Consider the following 21,646-nt stretch of genomic DNA (forward strand, 5'->3'; position numbering starts at 1 on the left):
TTGATTGCATTTACTTTGTGTTCTGAGTATAATCCAACAGTTATTTACAGTCAGTTAACCCTAACAGGTAAGCAAAGCATAATGGTTTACTTTGGACATATAACATGGCTGTAATACGGCTTAAAGCACTTTACTTATAGCTCCCACCTTGACCTATAGAGATTGCCCTGGAGGGATGGGGTGTGGTGAGATGACCAACAAATCTGGCCATCTCCTCAGATCTTCCAGTAACTGCAGCTCCACAAGGTGTGGCACAGAGTCTTGGAGGTCACATGACTCAGGTCCATTGAGCTGTCTGTAGGGGAGCCATCTAAGGCCATTGTCGCTCTGAATGGCGTCAGGAAGGCAGCCATTGGTCACCCGATGGACATTTTGTTCTGGGCAAAGGACAGCAGTCGTCTCAGGGTGTCAAAAGCAATTAAAAAGCCATCGGGCTGGTCCTCTGAGGAGGGTCTGGACACAGGAGGGTTGGGTCTCCAGCACAGTTTGTAGCTCTGGGCTGAGGGACGGGGGTGGAAAATTGTGTTGAGTAAAGGGGACTTCTTGAAGTTGAAAAACTGTAATAAACCAAATAAGTCACAATGAAACATTTTACAACCAGCACTTTCTGTATTTAAAAAGGAGGAGAGGGGCAAAACCCCCTGAGGAATGCCACAAGCAACGACTTAATAAAATAAAAAAAAAAATGATATTTTTACAAACAGTTATCAGAAGTTGTCTGCACAGAGTTTAACATGCATATTTGACAGCAAGATAATGCTATTTAAGTGCAGGGATGGATTACTGCACGGGCCTACCGGGCCGAAGGGTCAGGGGGCCCTTAAGCCAAAGCCTTTGCATGGAATTATTGCCTCAATATCAACAAATCAGGATGTAGGCTATGAATCTGATTGAATTTAGTATTGGCCATCCCCAAAATGCACCAGAATACAGGAAATCACATCAAACAAATTAAAAATGTTCTGGGGGAGGCCCCCCAAACCCCCCTCCCACATATGCGACAATTAGTGGCGGGCCCTTAATACATCTGGGCCCAGGGGCCCGAAACTTCATAATTCGTCCATGTTTAAGTGTACAATGTATTTTGAATATATCTCGCAAATGAATCATTGATGGCATATAGCATGGGAATACATATGCAGGAAATGTGTGAGTCCTTTTCGGTTTCTTGTCAGTCGTTACAGATCATAACGTCCTGGTGACAAATGTTCTTGTCTGGAGCTCAGTGTTACTTGTTTGTTTGTTTGTTTACTGTTGATACCATAAAAAGCCAGGGCTTCCTGCTGAATGAACGCGCTGCTCCACACCCGTTATAGGGCGGTCTGCCGAAGCTATTGTGTCTGCAAGTCATTGTTTATCATCAGTCCAGAGCAGCCAGAAACCTTCCATGGGAGACACTTATTTCATTTCATTCATTTACCTCACATTAAACACTCAACAGCTCCACATTAAATCGCAAATGCTTCTGACTATCTATTCTCATCTATAGTCATTTTTCATTTCACAAGTGAAATTGTTGTTGCCTTGTCACAATGTAAAGGGTAGAATTGCAAGAGTGGGGTAGAATAAAAAACAAAACACTTAAATTATCAGAAACTCTCAGGTTTTCATGTCAGGTTGAATGCATTAACCATCATCCAAAAAAGAACAACTCAGAGAGCAAGATCTCGCTCCCTCATGCCACCACCAAACCCACAAGAGAAGGAAAGGAAGATCCCCCTGCAAAGGAGCCATCTGGGTAACTTTCTTCTCTTTAATCCGCGGCCCTGTCCTCTACTCTCCCCCTAGCACCACTCACTCAAATATCCCGAGCAGCCAGCCACTTTCTCCTCAAATGTCTACACTTTGCATCACAATCCCTACCCAAGTCCATGGGCCCCACACAATACCTGTAGCAAGGGTTTGATGTCTTTTAAGGCTTTGACAGAGACCAGGCACTCCTCTGTGCTTCTTCCCTGGCTTTGTAATTGGGAAGAGTGGGGCGCTTACTTGTGTCCTTAGGTTGGGTCTGTTTGAGCCAAGTGTGTTTGATGGTAGGGGGTACATTGTTTCAATTTTGGCCACAGAGAAGTCTGAGTGTGCCTGGATGGTGCTTTCGGTTGGAGAATGGTGGAAACTTATGAGTATCAGATGCTGAGTCAGAATAGGTCTGCCTGACAGATTGTTATAAACCAATAAGCACAGTAGACACAGTAAGCTAGTTTTACACTATCTGGTCTGTCTGGATATTGCTCTCCAGCGAAGAATTGTAATGGCAACAATGTCCTTGAGTTGAGAGCGAAACCTTTGGATGGTTGTTTCAGGAGAAGGGGGTGGGTGCGGAATCAAAGGGTAGCGACGTATTGTTTCGCTTGAAAGGCAGCTAATGGCCGGCCATCGCAACTTTGGGTCTGGGAGCTGCGGGGTGCCCCCGGGCCTTGTTGCACAATGCCCCCCACTACCTTCCTGCGGCGCGTCTTCCTGCCGCAATCTGGAGCGACCGTATCTGTTGGGGGAAGACACAGCTGTATGCGTTTGGAAGAATATTCCCAATTGCACCGGAGACGTGTCTTTGTATGCTGAGCTGTATTTGTTCAAGTTCTAATGAAATGTGTGTCTCAAAAATAGTATATTAGCCTACTAATGCGGTGTTTGGTAGCCTACGATAGCCTACTGATGTGGCGTGCAAGCAAAATAAGTAGCCTAATATTGAAGGCGACACATTTAGACAATTTCTGACATTCAAAAGTGAGCCTACAGAGAAAACCCATTTTGTGCTTGTAAATACTAATACCTTTTTCATCGAACAACATTAGGCCTACCTTGATCTACTATCATTGTAGCCTGAAGGACTGAGTTTATTGAAACGTCACAATCGTTATTTTTTTTTATTTGTATGATTATTATTATTTTTTACACAACAGAAACGTGTCATTAACTGTAGGAATTGGGACACTATAGTAAAACTTACATTAATAAGCTAATGCAATATAGTGATGTAGCTAGGCGTATGACCTAAACCATGGCTTTCCCACAACTGCATCCAAATAGTGTAATCCGTGGAGAAAATTAACCGTTTTCATATTTGCATGTTTGAAATGTAGGCTAGTTTTCGAGTGAGATGGTATTTGAATACCAACGTGAGTGATTAAAGGCAAATCCTATTTTAACTAAGTTAGTTCAATGAATTGGCCTGTGCATGTAAAATACCACTGCTATGAATTTGTAGCTTCTAGAAAATTCATTGTTTCGATGTAAATGCACGAAATGGATTAACAGTGTCATCAGCCTAATAGTTGATCGTGAATAAATCCCCACCAACTTTAGAAGATAATAGCTAAGCATCCTCTAAGGCGTTAAGTTTTCATATGAAACACCTCGTTTGATTATAATACTGGGACATAAATGGAAATAAAATGAACCTATTTAATTAGTAGCCTAAGGTTAGCCAATCTCTTTCTTGTCTTGACTTCTTCACGCCCAGAGAAGAAATCAAGTTCATTCACAACTTCACCATCAGCTGGTGCCTATTGTCTCGGGTGACCAATGAGAGAGCAAACAATTACGACTCCGGCCTCTCACGGCTGATTAAGAAAACCTGTTGAAGTCAGCAGTGGGTATCTGCACGCGTGTAAGTGAAGTGAGTGGCGGTGAACTCTCTGTCTAAATGAACGGACTAAACTGATTGTCATCTCACGCCCAGACGGCAAATGCCCGCATTTCCACACAGGTCGGCTTCTTGACCTCTTGCCTTCTTAGAGGAACCTTATCTCGCATAGGCCTACGACGTTGAAGGATTTCACTTGGTTTATTACTTTTTTTCCGATGATGGAGGGATTTGTCACTTTAACTTAGAAGTTTAAGAAGACCACATCCAAGCTTGCTGACTTGCCTGCCAAGACATAGGCTATTCTACAGCTAATCCTGAAGATGTCTGAAAGAACCCAAAGTCCAGCAGCAGACTGCAACGGAAGGTCCTTCGATGTCAACAGAGCAATGTACGCCCAGGCTCTCGGGCAAGATGGACTGGGCAACGCATCGCTCCAGTTCCAGCACATGCTACAAGACCCGGGCCTGCTTTTCAACAAATCTTCTTTCAATGGAATCACTCCTCCGCCTCCACAGGCTTTCTTTGCGTTCCCTGCGGTTGGCGGCGACTACAGAGCATCAGAGGTACAGGCTGGGGACTTTACGCAGCCCAAACATTGGTACCCTTTCGCTGCCCCGGAGTACACCGGTCAGGTAGCCGGTACTACAACGGCTACCCAGCCTGCAAACCTCAGTCCGCCAATTGCTGAGACAAGGGAGCAAGTAAAAATGCCAGAGATAAAGACTGAAAAAGAGGTTAATGACGAGTATGCTACTGAGACAAAGCTGCAGGTTCCACCACCGGCGACCTCCGTTGCCCACGGCGTCTATTACTCTGCTCCGTGGAATCCATCTTTTTGGCCAGGCCTCTCGCACATCAACGCTCCCGGCAACCCAGCCGCAACTCAAACAATACAGTCCTCTGCATTATCTCCTTCTCTTTCACCATCTCCGCCTGGAAATACGTTTTCTACAGCCGGGTTTTATAGCGGTGGTTCCGCGCAAACAGTTCCAACGACCCAGGCGCAGACCACGGCGCGAAGTAGCGGCTCTTCTAGTGGTGGCTGCAGTGACTCGGAGGAAGAGGTAAGTACATCCATGACCTTTTAATCAGTAGTTCTTTTGCACATCAGGCCAATGTGTAGGCTACGAGTTATTTTTGATTTGTTTGTATATGTATATATATAATATATATTTCAGACGATTTTTTTTTTATATATATATATAGGAAAATCTAACCACAGAAGAATTGGAACAGTTCGCTAAAGAACTGAAACACAAGCGCATCACCTTGGGATTCACACAAGCAGATGTTGGATTGGCATTAGGTAATCTTTATGGTAAGTCTCTTTTTTTTTTCAGTTAACTCCTCTTACAGACTGAAGAAGCCTATAGGCCTTCTACAAACTATTTTGCATAAATGTCAGTTAAGCAGTTTGTTTACGTTAATGACCACTGTTTTTTGTTTTACTTGTCCAGGTAAAATGTTCAGCCAGACGACGATTTGCCGTTTCGAGGCGCTTCAGCTGAGCTTCAAGAACATGTGCAAGCTCAAGCCACTACTGCAAAGATGGCTCAATGATGCAGAAACCTCCGAGAACCCTCAAGACGTGAGTGATCTCTCTGGAATCAGATTTCGCCATGTTAAACACAATTTGGTCACATTTGTTGCTTTGGCCACATCATGCATCACCTAACGCCATCATGTAGGCAAAGTGAAGTCTGACTTGGACCAAGGATCACTCCTCCAATGAGTGGCCATTGGACAAGCTGTATGACGTTGAATCAACAATTCCATAACACCATGTGTATCTGGCAGGAATTTTGTGAAGTCCTGTCTAGTATTCAACAACAATAGGACAGTAATGTTGCTAATGGCCCTGTTCTTACAGATGTATAAAATCGAGCGTGTGTTTGTGGACACCAGAAAGAGGAAGAGGAGGACGAGTCTGGAGGGAACTGTGCGTACTGCCCTTGAATCCTATTTTGTGAAATGCCCCAAGCCCAACACCCAGGAAATCACTCATATCTCAGATGACCTTGGCCTTGAGCGAGATGTGAGTTCACTCCCTTCTGAAATAATCTGGAGTTTATTACAATGTTTTATGAAGTATTTGATGGACAGTGTGACTTCATGGTTTGTCTGCTCACACCCTTTATATTTTAAGCTTGTTAAACCAAAGGCTTCAATAGGCCTCTACAGTCTGACATAACATGCATCAAAGCAGCTAATAGTTTTGATACATCCTCAGAAATGTGGTCTTTTAGGGCAGTGGTTCTTAAACTGGGGGTCGGCAAATATGGAAGGGCTCACGAAATCATTTGCAAATCAGTGTTTCAATAATGTTCATTCAAAAGTCGATGTTCTGTTTATGCAAACTCGGCCTCTGCCTCTTGCAATGATGTGCTTAAAGATGCTGTACATAAGCTTACCAGTCACAGAACACTGTACAGCCTTTTTTCAACACACGAGTGCCAGTTATACATTGGATGAGTGCTAGTTATCCTTTGGAAAATAATAAATCGGGTTGTCATCGGCTGCCATGACATTAATGCTTTTGGTGTTGACATGGCATATCTATGTGAAATTTCCACCTCTGCAACATTTTCCAAAGTAAAAGCACATTTCACCAGTTGGAGAGGGGGGGTAGCGAGGTTGGCAGACAGCGTTTCAGAGCCACTACTTTAGGGGCTAGCTATACGTGCTTATTTTAACTTGTAAAGACTTTCACTTTGCATTAGTGAACCTGTGGTGGTTTATGTGTCCTAACGGTGTGCTTTTTGCGGTATCTTTGGACAGGTTGTGCGTGTGTGGTTCTGCAATCGCAGACAGAAGGGAAAACGCCTGGCTTTGCCTTTCGATGACGAGTGTGCGGAGAGCCAGTACTACGAGCAAAGCCCACCCCCACCTCACATGGGGCCCAACATGCACCCGGGTCAGGGATATCCGACCAACACCCACCCCTCCACCCCAACCCTGTACATGCCCCCTCTCCATCGAGCAGATGTCTTCAAACAGGCCTTGCATCCTGGACTGGTGGGTCACCTCCCCAGCTAACTGGAGCTAGCCGTAGCATTCCCAACACCCACACCCCACTCCCCTTTGAACCAGTACATCCTCTATCACTCTACAAAAGGGCAGGTTGGTACCGGTGACATCAGGCCAATGTGTAGGTTTGGGCCTGTGGTACTCATAAGACTGATAACCGATGACAATATGGAACACCACCCATGCAAGCAAATTAAATGTGCACACTAAGATTCTTGGCTGAGTATGCTAAATGGTTGAGTCTTGTTGGTCACAAGCCTGTCAGCTTGGGGTGTTTTTGTCCTGGTTGCTGGAAAGAAGTGTCTAACATGTGGCCTTTTTCTAGCTAACTGAAATTGTGATGAGCCTTTTTTTTTTTTTTTTTTTTTTTTGCTAAAGCTATTGCACATCAAGAGTTGAAAGTTGACGTTTTTCCAAATGTTTATTTTGGTGAATGCCCATTTTATGTATGTGTATTTGACATTTTTTACTGGAAAAGTACTCGACACAAGGTTTTTTTAAAAGCCAAATGAATTGTATATGTGGCTTAAATGCAGTCTGTTACCACGCCTGTTTTAAATAGTTTTTAAAGGATGAGTGCATTCACTAGACAAATGTTTTGTGAGGACATCAGGTAGTGCTCTTCATTTTGCATCCATTTCTCTTCCCATTCATGTGTTAATGTTGCATGTAAAACAAATTCTCACCTTTCAGTTGCTAATGCTTGCTTTTATAGCCATGGTCGGCATTCTTAAAGTTTTATATCTCTGTATGCTTATGTGTGTCTCTTTTTAATGGCCTCTATGTGGAGTAGTCATGTGCCTTATGTTTACACCTGCATTTTCAAATGAGTCACTTTTCAAGCTGCTGTATCACTGTTGCTACATACTGTAAATGAAAGTCTTGAATAATTTATTGAGACACTAAACCTAAAGTGTTTCTTTGGCTGATGGCGATATTGCCCTTTTGTGAATGTAGCTATTAAATACATCGTCTGGAATTCGTATCACTTCATGGGAGCTGTGTCTAGTTTCCATAATTGACTTTGTTCAGCAACAGGCTACAACATCTTCCTCTTTCCAGCGGTGTTGACAGCTCTGCTGTGTCATATGGGGTCAGAGACCCTTCAAAACTCACACTCGACTAAATCTCCGGGTCAGAATTACCTCATCCTTCCTGGTGAGACTCAGATTTTGTTGGCTGAATCTCAAGTCCTGAACCTTCACACACTTAACTGACATCTGTCGTAAGTGGTCATGTTTGCAAGAGTGTAAGAGTTTAAAACGCTAATAACAGGAATGGGACAGTGCCTGTTACCTGTCATTAAATTGACAACACAAAAAATGTGTTTCAAACATGTTTCCGTTTTATGGCAGTAGTTTAGGTATTGATTTTTATTTTCAAGCTCCTCTACAATATGTATGTAGGAGAACTTTGGAGTTCACTTTTCGGAGCTATAGGCCTAGGCTAGTTCGTTGCCACCTCAATGAACTATGCTAAGCTAGGCTAACAGTGGGTGACTCAGTTTGACCAACTAGGGAATTGAATGTTGGATACCAATATTTCTTTAAGGGCTTTTTACATATTGAAAAACGATCATTTATATGCCTGTTATAATGGTGAAAATAAGCTATTTATTTTAACAGCATAGTCGCCCCATGGGGTTACACTGTAAAGTCATCTGACGTTAGTGGCAGACATGGCCAAACTCTCTAGTATGACTGAGTTAGGCTAGGCCCTACTACATGCACATATATGGTATGTGTCATCTCATCTAATTCTGGGGGACATTGGGCGAATAAGCTAATTTCCCAAAATGTTGCTGTGTTCCTTTAAGTAATTTTTCAGACAGGGTAGGCCTACTGGAATATAGAGCTACCTTTATGCACACCCATATGGAAAGAGGAAATGTAGCCAGAGTCAGCAGGATGATTAGCTGGCTAGTTTCAGTATACAACATTCAAATAATGTTTGACAGGTGCTCTTCAAAACAAGGTAGGTACTGCAAGAGTAATGGAACTAAACAGTGCAGCGCTTTTTATTATTTTTATTTCGCAAAAAAAAACATGTTACCTACAGCAAATACCTACACCAACAGCAATTTCATTCAATTTTGGCCAAAGTCAGCAAGATGGAGATTTTTACCAGGAAACATCTGCACAGACCAATCCTTGAGTCTGTTTCCTCAGGCTCACACCCAGGGAGAGAGAGAGAGCTAATTAATATGATAATTAAACATGAATTGTGTAACCCATGTGTCTCTTAAAAACCTTGATATATTCGACAACAGAATTACCGAAACTAATGCTACCCATAAATCAGAAGACTGACAACATTTGGGAAAGATTCTTGAAAGATTGGAGTCTTTTAACTAATGCCCCCCATTCAAGCTTTACTCAAAAAACTACAATCTTTCAAAAAAAGAGCAAAATTGTGTTGGAATGAAATGGTACACAAACAAAATTAGTATATTGCACAAACACAAAATAAATAACGATTAGTAAATCAAGTATCATTTTGAACATCAATCTTATTATGTTTTTTTACCTCTTCATTGCACCAATGTCATAGTATACTTTTTGTGATCTTAAAGGCACTCTAAGCGATGTTGGGTAATGTCACTTCTGTTCCGTTCAAACAAAACAGAGAGCTAGTCCCTCGCTTCTCCCTCCCGTGCAACTGGAACTCTCCTAAACGCACATCTAGTCGGTGATTTGCTGCAACAGTTTGTTTTGTTTTTATGGTCCAGGATGGACCAAGTTGTTTTTGTTGTCGTTTTTAGAGCCTGGGCTGTCCACAGAGGCCGCATATTTTTAGTGTATTCAGGGCATAGGCAGCTAAGATGATGAGGTGATGTTTTAGCTTAGAAACCACGTTACATCACTTGAGCACCTTTCATTTGTGGCGATGAGAGCAGATAGAACAAAGCCTCTCCCGCCAGTCTGTGTGCAGTTTAACAGAATACTGATGTTTCCAAGCAAAATAAGTGGCATAGCGTTCTTTATCCACTGTCAGATTCTTGAGAAATTCTCCAAGCTCATTAATGGAACTGAAGTCGTCCACATGGATAAAGGAGTCTTTTGGTGCCACGGCCTCATACTGTTCCCGCGGTGGACCTAAAACTACAGGCACTGCTCCCCCTAGTAAGGCATTTCGCCAAAACTTCTCTGTGATGTAGTCTCTGGAGATGGAGTTTTCAAAAGCAAGGTAGAAATAGCAGTGAGAGATTGTGGGTAACAGACTCTCTGCGTCCAAAGGGTTTTTCGTAGCTTTCCCATACACTTTCACATTAATTACTTTTTTAAGCTGCTTATACACAGTCGACCTGTAATGTCGTTTTGAGTAGTTACTCACAACCCAGCAGGCTTGGAACGTTTTGTTCATTGGTAAGCGGGCATCAACTGTGCTGTCATTATTTGCTTCCTTCGGCACCAGTTCTCCATATGGGATGGTAATGTCTGCATCCCGTCTGTAGGTCATGACATAACTGAAGTGACATTCAAGGCCCTCGAGATTCCCACTGTTCTCTGGGCTCTCCAAGGACATCCAGACCCACCTCTGGCCGGGCGGGCGGGAACTGTTCAACGGCAGCCTCTGTTGACCTGACACCAACTCGCGATTGTGGAAGACCACCAAATCTGCTCTTAAAAACCAGGACCGATTATCCACCAGAAGGCATCCATGATAGCCATACTGCTCCAAACACACATCAGCACTCAGGCTGTATGGCTTTCCAAAAGGCCAGTGCCAGAGCAGGATTGTGACATTTGTGCTTGAAAAAGTAAAAAGGTCTCTCTGTTTATAATCCATAGGCTCTATCGGTGATAGCAAGTAAAATAATGAGAATATTGAGATGAGTGAAGATGAAGTGAGCAGTACGCAGAAGGTCATCTTTCGAAAGCAAATCCTCATGGTAGATATCCAGTGTATTAACCACTGTGAGCAAAAGAACAGAACAAATAGTTAGAGATAAGACATATTTACACATATTCAGTGCTCTCTGCTTATTGTTTCTTTTCCTCACTTTTTTCAGTCTAGCAACCACTTGATACACTATAGCAACCACCAGAACTACCCTAGCAACACCCTAGCAACCATCTCAATTACCCTAGTAACAACTTAGCAACCACCACTATAATGTCAACCTAGCAACCACCATAGCTACCAACAAGATTACCCTAGCAACCATCATAGCAACCACTTTATTTTGAATAGCAACCACCATATGTTCCCTAGCAACAACCTAGCAACCATATGATTTACCCTAGCAACAAACTAGCAACCACCACTACAATGTCAACTTAGCAACCACCATAGCAACCAACATGATTACCCTAGCTACCAGCATAGCAACCACTTTATTTGCCATAGCAACCATCATTATGTACTTTTTTATTTTTATGCAACACCATTGTAACTATCTCTGCACTATCTGTTTCTACTCTGTATGATATTTTACATCATATTTTTTGCATTTTCATGCACTTGTAATTCCATGGAATTACATTCTCTAGTTTGTGTTTTTGTTTGTTTTGTTTAATCTACTGTTGAACAACCTAGCAACCACCATAGCAGCCAACATGATTACCCTAGCAACCAGCATAGCAACCACTTTATAGGGCATAGCAACCATCATTATGTACTTTTTTATTTTTATGCAACACCATTGTAACTATCTCTGCATTATCTGTTTCTACTCTGTATGATATTTTACATCATATTTTTTGCATTTTCATGCACTTGTAATTCCCTGGAATGACATTCTCTAGTTTGTGTTTTTGCTTGTTTTGTTTAATCTACTGTTGAAGTAAAGAAAATGTTTCATGGCAACTGGTCATGGTCATGGAATTCTTAGACATGTATGCTTCCAATGTTGAATGTTTGCAGAAGTGGACATCTGAAAAAAATTCACCAGTATTCCCACAATCAGAATATGGTCAAATATTTGCATAATATTTTTATTTTTTTCCCCTTGGGTTATTAACATAAGACTGGCTAAGTAAGTTGCATCATCATATAATGTACTTTGTATAGCATATTTATGGAAAGTCTATTGAAGTGGACAAAAACAATAACTATGTCAGTTATTATGATGTTCAAATTGTATGTAGAATGTTTGTTGGCAGGCCGTTTGATGCATATCTGATGTATTTCCTCTGATTAATAAGTTCAACCAGGTTAGCTATATTTTTAAACTTATGTTTGATGGAAAGTTGGACCATATTTCAAATACCATCCTTTTCCATTAAAATTATGATAATTCTTGTCTTTCTTCAACATCACAATTGTAGAAAATTACAGATCACCTTCACATTCATTTTCATTTTGTGTACAATTCACTATGGAGTTGTTTTGTTCATACACACTGACATCTAGAAGAGGTCGAAATAACATTACATTTCAAACCATGTAGATCGCTGTAGAGAGTAACGGTCATTTTTTTGTTTCTGGGTGGGTCTCATGCTTGTGGTAAGAGCTGAATCACAGACTTGGGTGGTGGTTTGTAATAAAACTATGTTTTTTCATTGCTCCTTAAAATGAGCAATGCTCCACCACACCCCCCCCCCCCCCCCCCCCCCCCCTCCCTGCCCAGCCTTCACCCCCACCCATCTCCGGGGTCTAGAGGCCAACTTCCTATGATAAGAGTGCTGTCTTTCAAAATAAGTAAATGTGTTTGGGTGGGTGGGGTGTATTCGGGTAGATGTGGTTAGGGTGGAGATTATTGTAACAGCGGCCAAATCTTGTGTCAATCAATCATTTTTTTGTCTTTTAATGATGGCATTGAGTCCACCATTGCTTCATCAGACAACATAAGGGAAGAAGCTGAGCAGCCACAGAAGAGCAAAACGACGCCAAACATAAGTTCACAGCAGCTTGATTCTTGCGTAGCCACCTCTGGTGACGATGCTCAGATGCATTTCCTTTATACAAAGGTGTTAACTTGACTTGACTTATCTGTGCTATTGGTAGGAGATTTTCCACAGTAACCAATCAACAACCAAGCCTATTTGGAACTATGCAACATGAGCACAACAATGCACTATTGGTCTGGTGCCAGTTGCAAACATAGAACGTAGAATATCTCAAGCTGTTTGTATATTCTCTACTGTGACTTATAGTAAATTCAACATAACCAGTTGAGATTTTGTTATGCTTTCATTTATTGCCAGTTTGTTATGAGTGTGTTTTAAATCTAGAGGCTGTGTCAACTGTCCTCCTCCCCTAATTCTCAAAAACCAAGATATTAATGAAAACATTATGTGGTATACTACAAATGATGCTGATAAACGTGGGTACACTTAAAGATGGGTAAGTAGACGATTCATGGCATTTGACCCAAAAGTAGCTGTATTTAATGATCGTTTATATATATATACATATATATATTATCTGATTGAAAAGTGAAAGATCAAACTTGTTGTCTGATCAACATGGCAATTGCCATCCGTCCTTTAATGTAGAAGGTGTTATATTTCAAATCTTCCATCATCTACATTGTCATCTACATTGCACCTGTATACTTATGTCTACATAAACTTTCCCCATGTCTACTTTTCGACATATTGGGGAAACCAAAGTAAAAAAGGTGCAATGTCAGCGAGTTCGGCTTTAACTGGATTAACTCTAAAGAATAAAACTCAAATCAGTAATCTTTTTTAAGATGTATTTATGGGCGCATTTGTAACAATGCACGTTCACACATAGGTATGTCTGATTTTTTACAGCATCACGCATCAGCAGCATGTAGTCCATGATTAAACCTTGGATTGAATGCGGCTATCATAAACAGCAACCATGTTCACCGTGTTGACACGGAATGGCATATTATAAACCAGTGAAATGAATCAATGTTGGTGAGTGGCACCCTTACCTTAGGAAGCGTGCGCTTGAGTCAGGAGACATGCCGGAAGCTCTTGTGGTTGAGCGGTTGCATGTGGCTCTGCTCTTCTCCCCTTAGCTGTGCCTTTGAGCTGACACGTGGTATAGGCTCCGCAAAGTAGACGTGGAACCAGAGCTCTTCAAACTCAAACTCTGTCTGCTCGTTTCTCTCTGTTTCTCTTCCTCTCTCTGTCTCTCACACTCTCTCATTTTCTGCCTTCCCCCTTTTTGCACCCTATCATAAGTGTTAGAAAAGGATATTGTGCTAGAGAGAGAGAGAGAGAGAGAGAAAGAGAGAGAGAGACAGAAAGTTCTTATCAAATCCCACCACTGTCTTTAACACCCAGACTGTGATGTCAGCAATGCCAATTTGATGTGGCCTATTTGTCTAGATATTTGCATAGAGCATAATTCATGAAATTTGATGAACAAGCTTGAAGTGATGAACAAGCAAGTCCTGCACCTCACAAATGCACATCCATACTTAGATGACAAGCCTGAGCCTACATAGACTTAGAGAGATGAACTCAGAAGTCAAAGATCAAGGAAGCTAAGGAGGCTCCTCTCAGTTACAAAGAGATGATGAAAGAGTGGTTGAAACTTGGAGATCATGAGTGCAGATCACACAGATTCCCACAACTGCATTGAATGTGTGACTTTGTGATACATTTTTTTTAAAAGTATTTCAACAAAACCAGCCGCCTGAAGAGCGTTGTGACACAAAGAGTAGCTCAGCTATGTTGGGAAAATAGAGACAAAGGTGTTTTCTTTTTTTACATCATTCAATATTCCTTGGAAAAGCTTCTGAACCAGAGCTGAGACAGCTGACGTGTGAGGGAGAAAGAGCTAAGATGAGAGTTTTTAGAGAATGGAGATTTGGGAGAAGACAGATACTGTTCCAAAGAATCATGGAGAGATGTCTTACCTCTGAACTGAACTGTGTTTGACCTTCTCTTCCATGATTCCCTTCTTTTAATGATGTTTGTACGTTCATGTTTTATACATTTGTACATAGCAAACATTTGTCAAATGAAATGACATCCATCCTAAAGTATTTTATCTGATATCCACCACCACACAGTGAAGTAGACCATAATCTGGAGGTATGAATCACCATTTGCAGTTAGGCCAACCCAATCCCTTGATTTCATCAAGTTGTTGATCAGTGGCCTGCATTCCAAAGAGACTTAGAGAGATGAACTCCAAAGAGAACATTAACTAACCAAAGAGAACATTAACTGGCTCCAAGGAAAGAGGGCCAAGAGAAAGAGAAACAGGCTGCTGGTTTGAATGTGGTTTGGGATAGCAGGAAAATGAGACTAAATTATGTGGGTAAGGTGTCTTACACAAAGGATATGACAACATCACCGCTGCACTCTCCAAAAAAACCCCCATTATTTTCAGCGGCTTGCGTGGCACAAGAACCGTTTGCCACTTTGACTTTTGTGCTGAACCCAGTGGCAAGCGTGGTACATACCGCTTCCTATCTGAAACCTCCATACCTCCAAAGACCTATGGGTATGTCACAAGAGAGATGGCAAATTTGTCACATCTCCCATACTTCCGTTTAAAACGCCATTTAGTCACATCCTTCCTGCAACAGTTGGCTGATAGTTCAGATATCACTGAACAGCAAAACTCTAACCCAAAGTTGTCTCTATCTCTATAGGTAGATGCTAGAGGTCTGCGGCGTAAAAGTGGAAGTGGGTGAAACAGTGGATAATCAAAATCACATGCCTGCTTTCTCTTTAAATAGACATAACCTGTAGCAATGCTTTGGATAAAATCATCTCCAGTCTTGTGCCTTCTGCAGGGTTATAGCATGGTGGTGGAATTTGTGTAAACTCATGCTGCTCAAGTATGCTCATGGGAATTTTATTTGTGTTACTTTCCTACTCACTTACAGTCTGTTCCTAGATACACACACACACACACACACGCACCAAATGTGGCAGAGAGTGGTGTGAGGTCAGCAGAGAAGACAACTAGGAGTACACTATCATGTCTATAGGACATGTACACCAGGAGATGTCAGTCCAAATAAATAACCAGAGACCCCAGTCATCCCAACTTTAGCCTCTTCTGTGTGCTAAGGCCTGAGAAATGTTACCACTGCCTGAAAGCCAGTACTGAGAGACTGAGGAAGAGCTTCTACTTACAATCTATCCACATTTTTGAATGAGGACTGTACCACTTAATAACACTTATCTTCTATCTTTATTTATTTATGTCTATATTAATATTAATATTGCAGTCATTCAAATCAGAGGACAAAGCTTCATGCTCATGCTTAACATATTGCTTTTAAGAGCTACAATATTTTTTTTGTTGCAATTTATAATGATGATTAACATCCATTTTTTAGACAAAGGGTATGGTCCTCTTGGGTTTAAGATGAGTTCACCAAAGTGTTACAATTCTCTTTAGGCCCTCTGCTGTTGGCAGAGGGCAGTGCAGGCCTTGCTGCCCTAAATAGTGTCAATAATTACTGGGAATGTCTGGTGTGTGATTCTCCCTCATATAATCAAATGGCAAAGAAAATACCACATAAACATGCCTCACAATGTTACAAACTTGCATATTGTTGCTTTTAAAGCAACACCAAAGAACTTTCCCTCTGTCGCACGCACGCAATTTGTTTATCCAGCACCGGATTTGCAAATAACGATGTCCACAGACAAGGTAGAATATGTTGCACGATTTATGTAGGTGCGATGTATTGCGACATCAGATGCAAGTCAAATTTGTAGTTTCTTATGTCTCATTCCATCGAACTACAGATCCGCTACCCGATCTGGCAAACTTACATAGTGCGGTTTTGGAAACATTATTTTAAGGTACAAAAAACTCTTTGGTGTTGCTTTAAATTTAATTTAATAGACTTTAATGTCTGTCCCAACAGAATTTTCCTGACAACATTACATTACAATACATTACATTTGGCTGACACATTTTTCCTGTTAAATTTTCCTGACAACATTACATTACAATACATTACATTTGGCTGACACATTTTTAGCCAAAGCGACTAACATGATAAACAGTTTCAGTGCAATTAAAATAAGCAATTCTCAAAACAGTTTTAGTTTTTTTTTTTTAAAAAAAAGGTAGAGTGCAATAAGAAATAGAATAAGTGCATCAATGAGTGCTGTTTCTTAACAGTCAAGTGTCAGTTCTAATCAGGTGGTAAGTCTAGGATCAGCAAGAGTAGTTGTAAGTGGTGCTACGAGAGGAGATGTTCTCTGAAGAGCTGGGTCTTCAGGAGTTTTTGGAAGATGGAGAGGGATGTCCCTGATCTAGTAGGAACTGGTAGTGTGTTCCACCAGCGAGGTACAACAGATGAAAAAAGTTTGGATTGGCCTGAGTGTACCGGTGGCAGAGCTAGACATCGTTCGTCTGAGGTGCGCAACGGTCGGGTGGTAGCATATGCCTGTATGAGGGCATTCATGTAGGTGGGAGAAGAACCAGAGACTACTTTGTAGGCAAGCGTTAGAGACTTGAATTTTATGCGGGCAGCCATAGGTAGCTGGAGGAGCAGCGGGGTAACATGTGAGCGTTCTGGATCATCTGAAGGGCTTTCACTGTGCAGGCTGGGAGACCTGTCAGGAGGGCGTTACAGTAGTTGTGAGATGACTATTGCCTGTACCAGGAGTTGGGTAGACAAGGCTCAGAATCACATATAAAACATGCAAACACATAGGGACTGTAAGAAACAGCAACTGACTGCAGTGTCTATAACATTGGCAACAATGAAGTTTTTTTGTCTATGCAAGGTAAAAAAATAATTCAGCTTTTCAGTGACTATTTTCTTCCAGTTTAGTTTTTTTTTTTTTTTTTACTGAATTTAGTTTTCCTACAACAGCAATGTATTACAATTTTAAAGTGTTATCCCATCAGACACAACAACTGAAAAAAAAAAAAAAAAAAAGACTTAATGCTCACCTCAAATCTCCACCACCTGAACATGAGCCATATATTATGACATGAAAATAATAAATAACTGAGTTTGAAATAAATAAAATAAAAAAAATAAATCAAATACAACATGAGTTCAGCCAACATACATTTAATACATCTGGCAGTCTTCAGTTAGGAATAGACTTTTGGTTAGGATACAATCCAGGGTCTCTGAGGAATTTACAGAAAACATGCACCCGTGTTTTATTCCCATTGCCAAGCATTCAAATCTTTGTATATTTTAGGTATTTGCAGGCTGCTAATTTGGGGGCAAGACTCACAGAGGCTTCTAATCCAGTAGTTTGTCAGCACTGTGTACTTCAGTTTCCAGTTGAAGTATGATACATAGCGTTCCCTATCCTCAATCAGTTTCTTCAGAAATTCTCCAAGCTGCTCTACGGAATTAAAGTCTTTTGGTGCCACAGCCTCATACTGTTCCCGTGGAGGCCCTAAAACTACAGGCACTGCTCCACCCATGAACGCATTGTACCAGAACCTCTCTGTGATGTAATCTCTGTAGATGGAGTTCTCAAAGGCCAGATAAAAGTAGCAGAGAGAGATGGTCGGTAATAGACTCTGATCATCTAGACGGTTACCTACTGCTTTGCCATACACCACAATTGGTATTATATTTGACAGTTTTTTGTACACAGCAGTTCTCTTATGGTTTGGTAAAAAGTTGCTTACCACCCAACATGCAAAATGAGTTTTGCCCTTTGGAATTAAATCCTTAACTTCAGTCCCCAAATCCTTTTCTTTGATCAAACTCCCATATGGTACATAAATGTCTGCATCACAACGGTAGGACATGGTACATAATAAGGTATAAGGTTCAAGGGCAACTTTTGTTGTCCATTGCCCAACTTCCAAGTGATGGAAAACGACAAAATCTGCTTTAGAGAACTGGGACTGATTGTCCACCAGCATGCAGTTTTGTATACCAAACCTCTCACGGCACACATCACCCTCCAGATTATCTTTCACCCCAAATGGCCAGTACCATAATAGAATGGTGGTTTTAGTGGATTTAAAGATGATAGCTTGTTTGGGTTCTTGAAACATTTTCTCTGATGAAGGGATTCGGATAAACAGACCAAGAAAAACAGACAGGTAAGTAAAACCGCCACTGGCTTCCAGGTAGGAATGACAGATCCGCATCCGCATTGCTGTGAAAATAAAAACACTGATTAGAATGTATGGTTTTACACACAATACAATTTATCCGTGATCCAGTTGCACAAAAGCGGGATAGGGGGCAGCAGGATATGTTATGGTATAAATCACCATGGCGATTTATTCTGTGGAGTTAGCCTGCTCCAGACCATAGACCCAGGATTCCAAGTTCCAGGATCTATTTAATCTCATCCCTCATCTCAGTCAGCAGTCACCACAAACGGAAACCAATAGTTATTCCACTGCCCACTACACATTGTTATCACATATACCTAGACCCACTGTCATTATTTAAACGTTTGTGATCATTAATTAACTTTTACATACTCACCATTCCCGACCTGTCATGCGACAATGTGACGTCACGGGAGTGCCTAACCATTTCAAGCGTGGTGGTCGCGGAACTAGTTGCAATATTCTCCTTAACAGAGGTGTTGCTGTTGTGAGAAGGCTATCTACCTACTTCACACCGTAGAAAAAGCAATGAAGCCGCTCTAGTTGCCATGGTGAATCAGTAAATCTGTGATCGGTGGCGGGGTCTATTTGAGGGAGGCGTGAGCATAGACATAATATGCATAGACGCCGCATCGACCGCTACTCCTTACTAGCGCTGACGAGATTTGGAGCCGCCATCTTGGACCGGTCATCCACTCCACTCAGTGTAATCTGTTTGGCCTGTGAGATGAGCTGTCAGCGCACTTAATTAATCATATCTCACTGAATACCGAACAGATTCTCACTCGGTTTTTTTTGCTGCAAAGGTCATACATGTAGCTATGATACAGGACACATGATTTAGCGTATTTTAATATTCATAGTGGGTTTAACAGTAATAGAATATTCTGATATATGATATAAAGTGACCTGACGTCCGATATCAAATCTGGGAACATAATCCATGTTTGACAGCATAGACAAAACTAGTTTGATACAAGTTTAATGAGTTAAATATAGTTCACAGTTGACAGAAAAGTTCCATCAACAGCATTATTCACAGAAAGGTTCTATAAACATTTAAGTGAGATCAGTGCCATTCAGACATCTGAGGGGTATTCCAAGTAGGCCTATGTGGTTTAGTGAACTTGGGTAAATTGACAGAATAAATTGTAAACCTTCCAGTAGAAAAGCTGTATACAGGAAACATGGTTGTGTGTATTTTAATATTCATAGTGGGCTTAATAGTAATAGAATATTCTCATATATGATATATTATAAAGTGATGACATCCAATATAAACACTGGGAACATAACTAATCCATGTTTGACAGCATAGACAGAAACTGGTTTGATACAAGTTTTAATGGGTTAAATTGACAGAAAAAAATCCATTAACATTTTCAGTTCAGTGCCATCAAAAATAAAGTTTGATGAACAGACATTGGTGTGGCATAAGTAAAGGAAATGGAGTAACTGGGTTCAATATCAACAGCATTTGTTAGACAAGTTCCATAAATATTGTAAAGTGCAAGTTTGTAGGTTTGTTTCTGATCCTTAAAAAACAGACATTGGTTTGGCATAGTAAGTGTAACTTCATCAATTCAAGACAAAAAGGTGACTTGTCACTTGTACAGTGTCAATGGGTTCATCAACAGCATCTGTTATTTACAGTTCACAGAAAGCTTTCAGCCCCAATGAAGAGATTAAATAAATAAGAATTAAGAAACATTTTAGAAACTGCTAAGATCAGCCCCGTTCATTGCAATCAGTAAAGAATCGGGGAGTGTCTTCACAGGCTCAGTGAGACAGAGGTTACTGTCATGCAGTTGGTTCTATGATTTCGATAACTGGTGCATGTAATTTTGTATGTTCCCACCTTGCTAAAATTGCTTGGGTACACTTTGGCTAAGAAAAATGTGCTTCAGACAGCAGGTGGGCAAATAAGATAGCAGTACATAGTGAAACTGGGTAAACTCCCTAAAAGAGGACTGAGTCAACCAGACGATGGGAAAATGGGACACAGAGTGGTGAATGCAGGTGATGAAGGTGGAGCTCATAAATCAAATATTCAGTCACAGTGTAGCAGATGCCCTCCAATACTGCAATGAAGAGCTGCACCTTCCTCAGTTCCAGGGATGTGAGGAGACTATTCAGTTCATTCACAGTCTCCTTGAGCAAGGCAGTTGTTCTGGGGAGATATAAAATAAATAAATTAATAAAATGAATAAAGGAATTTGAGAGGCATCTTATTCTTGTTAGGGTAAATGACATGTGAATAATACAGTGTTGGGCAAGCTACTTAGACATTGTAGTGAGCTAAACTATCAGTTACTCTGCTATGAATAAAACACTACACAATACTACCACCCAGTCAAATGTATTATTAACACAAACACAGCAGTAGGCTAGTTCTCTACATAGGAAGCTACTTTAAATTGTGCCAATTACACATGACAAGAAAAGTGTAGCTTGTGTGGCTAAGCCACTTGATAAATAAAGAAGTTAAGCTATTGAAAAGTTACTTTATTCAGAAAATAGTGAAGCTACCAACACGCTTAGGCTACAAGTAGCAGCTAGCTGACCCAGGATACTGACCAAATTACTATTAACATCTTCCCACATTCTACATTCTGCTGCGCCTGGCCATCTAACCCCAGGCCTATGACCATTAATCTTCTCCCTCCTTGGCTGACTGGCCTCTCTTTCTGCCTCAGTGCTAGAACTTTCCTCAACAACAGGGGTACTGATGTCCTGCGAACTGTGGGTTTCTTCCTGTCGCTGAACTTCAACCGACTGACTTGATGCACTTCTTAAGAAATAGCTATCAATGCGGGGACCCTGTGTTCCCTCTACCAAGCACTTCTTTTTTCCTTGATGAATTTTCAGGCCCTTTAGACTTGTAACCTTCTGCCAACCACACACACACATCTGCAGCTTTTTCTCAGTTTTCTCTGAACTAGTGGCTTCCACAAACATGTTTTCCTTACTCGTAATCAAATTCGTTCCAGGGTCAGTAACCATATCTATCACAAGTGAGTCATCTTCCGCCCCTGCTCTCGCTGACTCTAGGGGTATTTTCTCATTATGTCGTACTGTAGCTTAGTA

General features: G+C 41.2%; 3 protein-coding genes across 3 annotated transcripts in view; 1 reads left to right on the forward strand and 2 right to left on the reverse strand.

Moving 5' to 3' along the window:
* The window catches only part of LOC121680692 (high mobility group nucleosome-binding domain-containing protein 5-like), a 692,414-nt gene that overhangs the window by 497,565 nt on the left and 173,203 nt on the right, over window positions 1–21,646 (reverse strand). The gene's annotated exons all lie outside the window — the stretch shown is intronic.
* On the forward strand, window positions 3,499–7,643 carry pou5f3 (POU domain, class 5, transcription factor 3). The gene is made up of 5 exons (XM_042060242.1): window positions 3,499–4,653; window positions 4,796–4,907; window positions 5,047–5,177; window positions 5,460–5,624; window positions 6,368–7,643. Exons 1-5 carry the CDS (start codon window positions 3,910–3,912, stop codon window positions 6,623–6,625), a joined length of 1,410 nt encoding a protein of 469 aa, XP_041916176.1. The 5' UTR covers window positions 3,499–3,909; the 3' UTR covers window positions 6,626–7,643.
* LOC121680712 (fucosyltransferase 7 (alpha (1,3) fucosyltransferase)) lies at window positions 8,628–13,734 on the reverse strand. The gene is made up of 2 exons (XM_042060248.1): window positions 13,467–13,734; window positions 8,628–10,531 (listed from the first exon to the last, which is right to left on the reverse strand). The coding sequence occupies exon 2, from the start codon at window positions 10,505–10,507 to the stop codon at window positions 9,491–9,493; it is 1,017 nt and encodes a 338-aa protein (XP_041916182.1). The 5' UTR covers window positions 10,508–10,531; window positions 13,467–13,734; the 3' UTR covers window positions 8,628–9,490.

This window comes from Alosa sapidissima, chromosome 13 (assembly GCF_018492685.1).
Source record: "Alosa sapidissima isolate fAloSap1 chromosome 13, fAloSap1.pri, whole genome shotgun sequence".
Classification (NCBI taxonomy): domain Eukaryota; kingdom Metazoa; phylum Chordata; class Actinopteri; order Clupeiformes; family Clupeidae; genus Alosa; species Alosa sapidissima.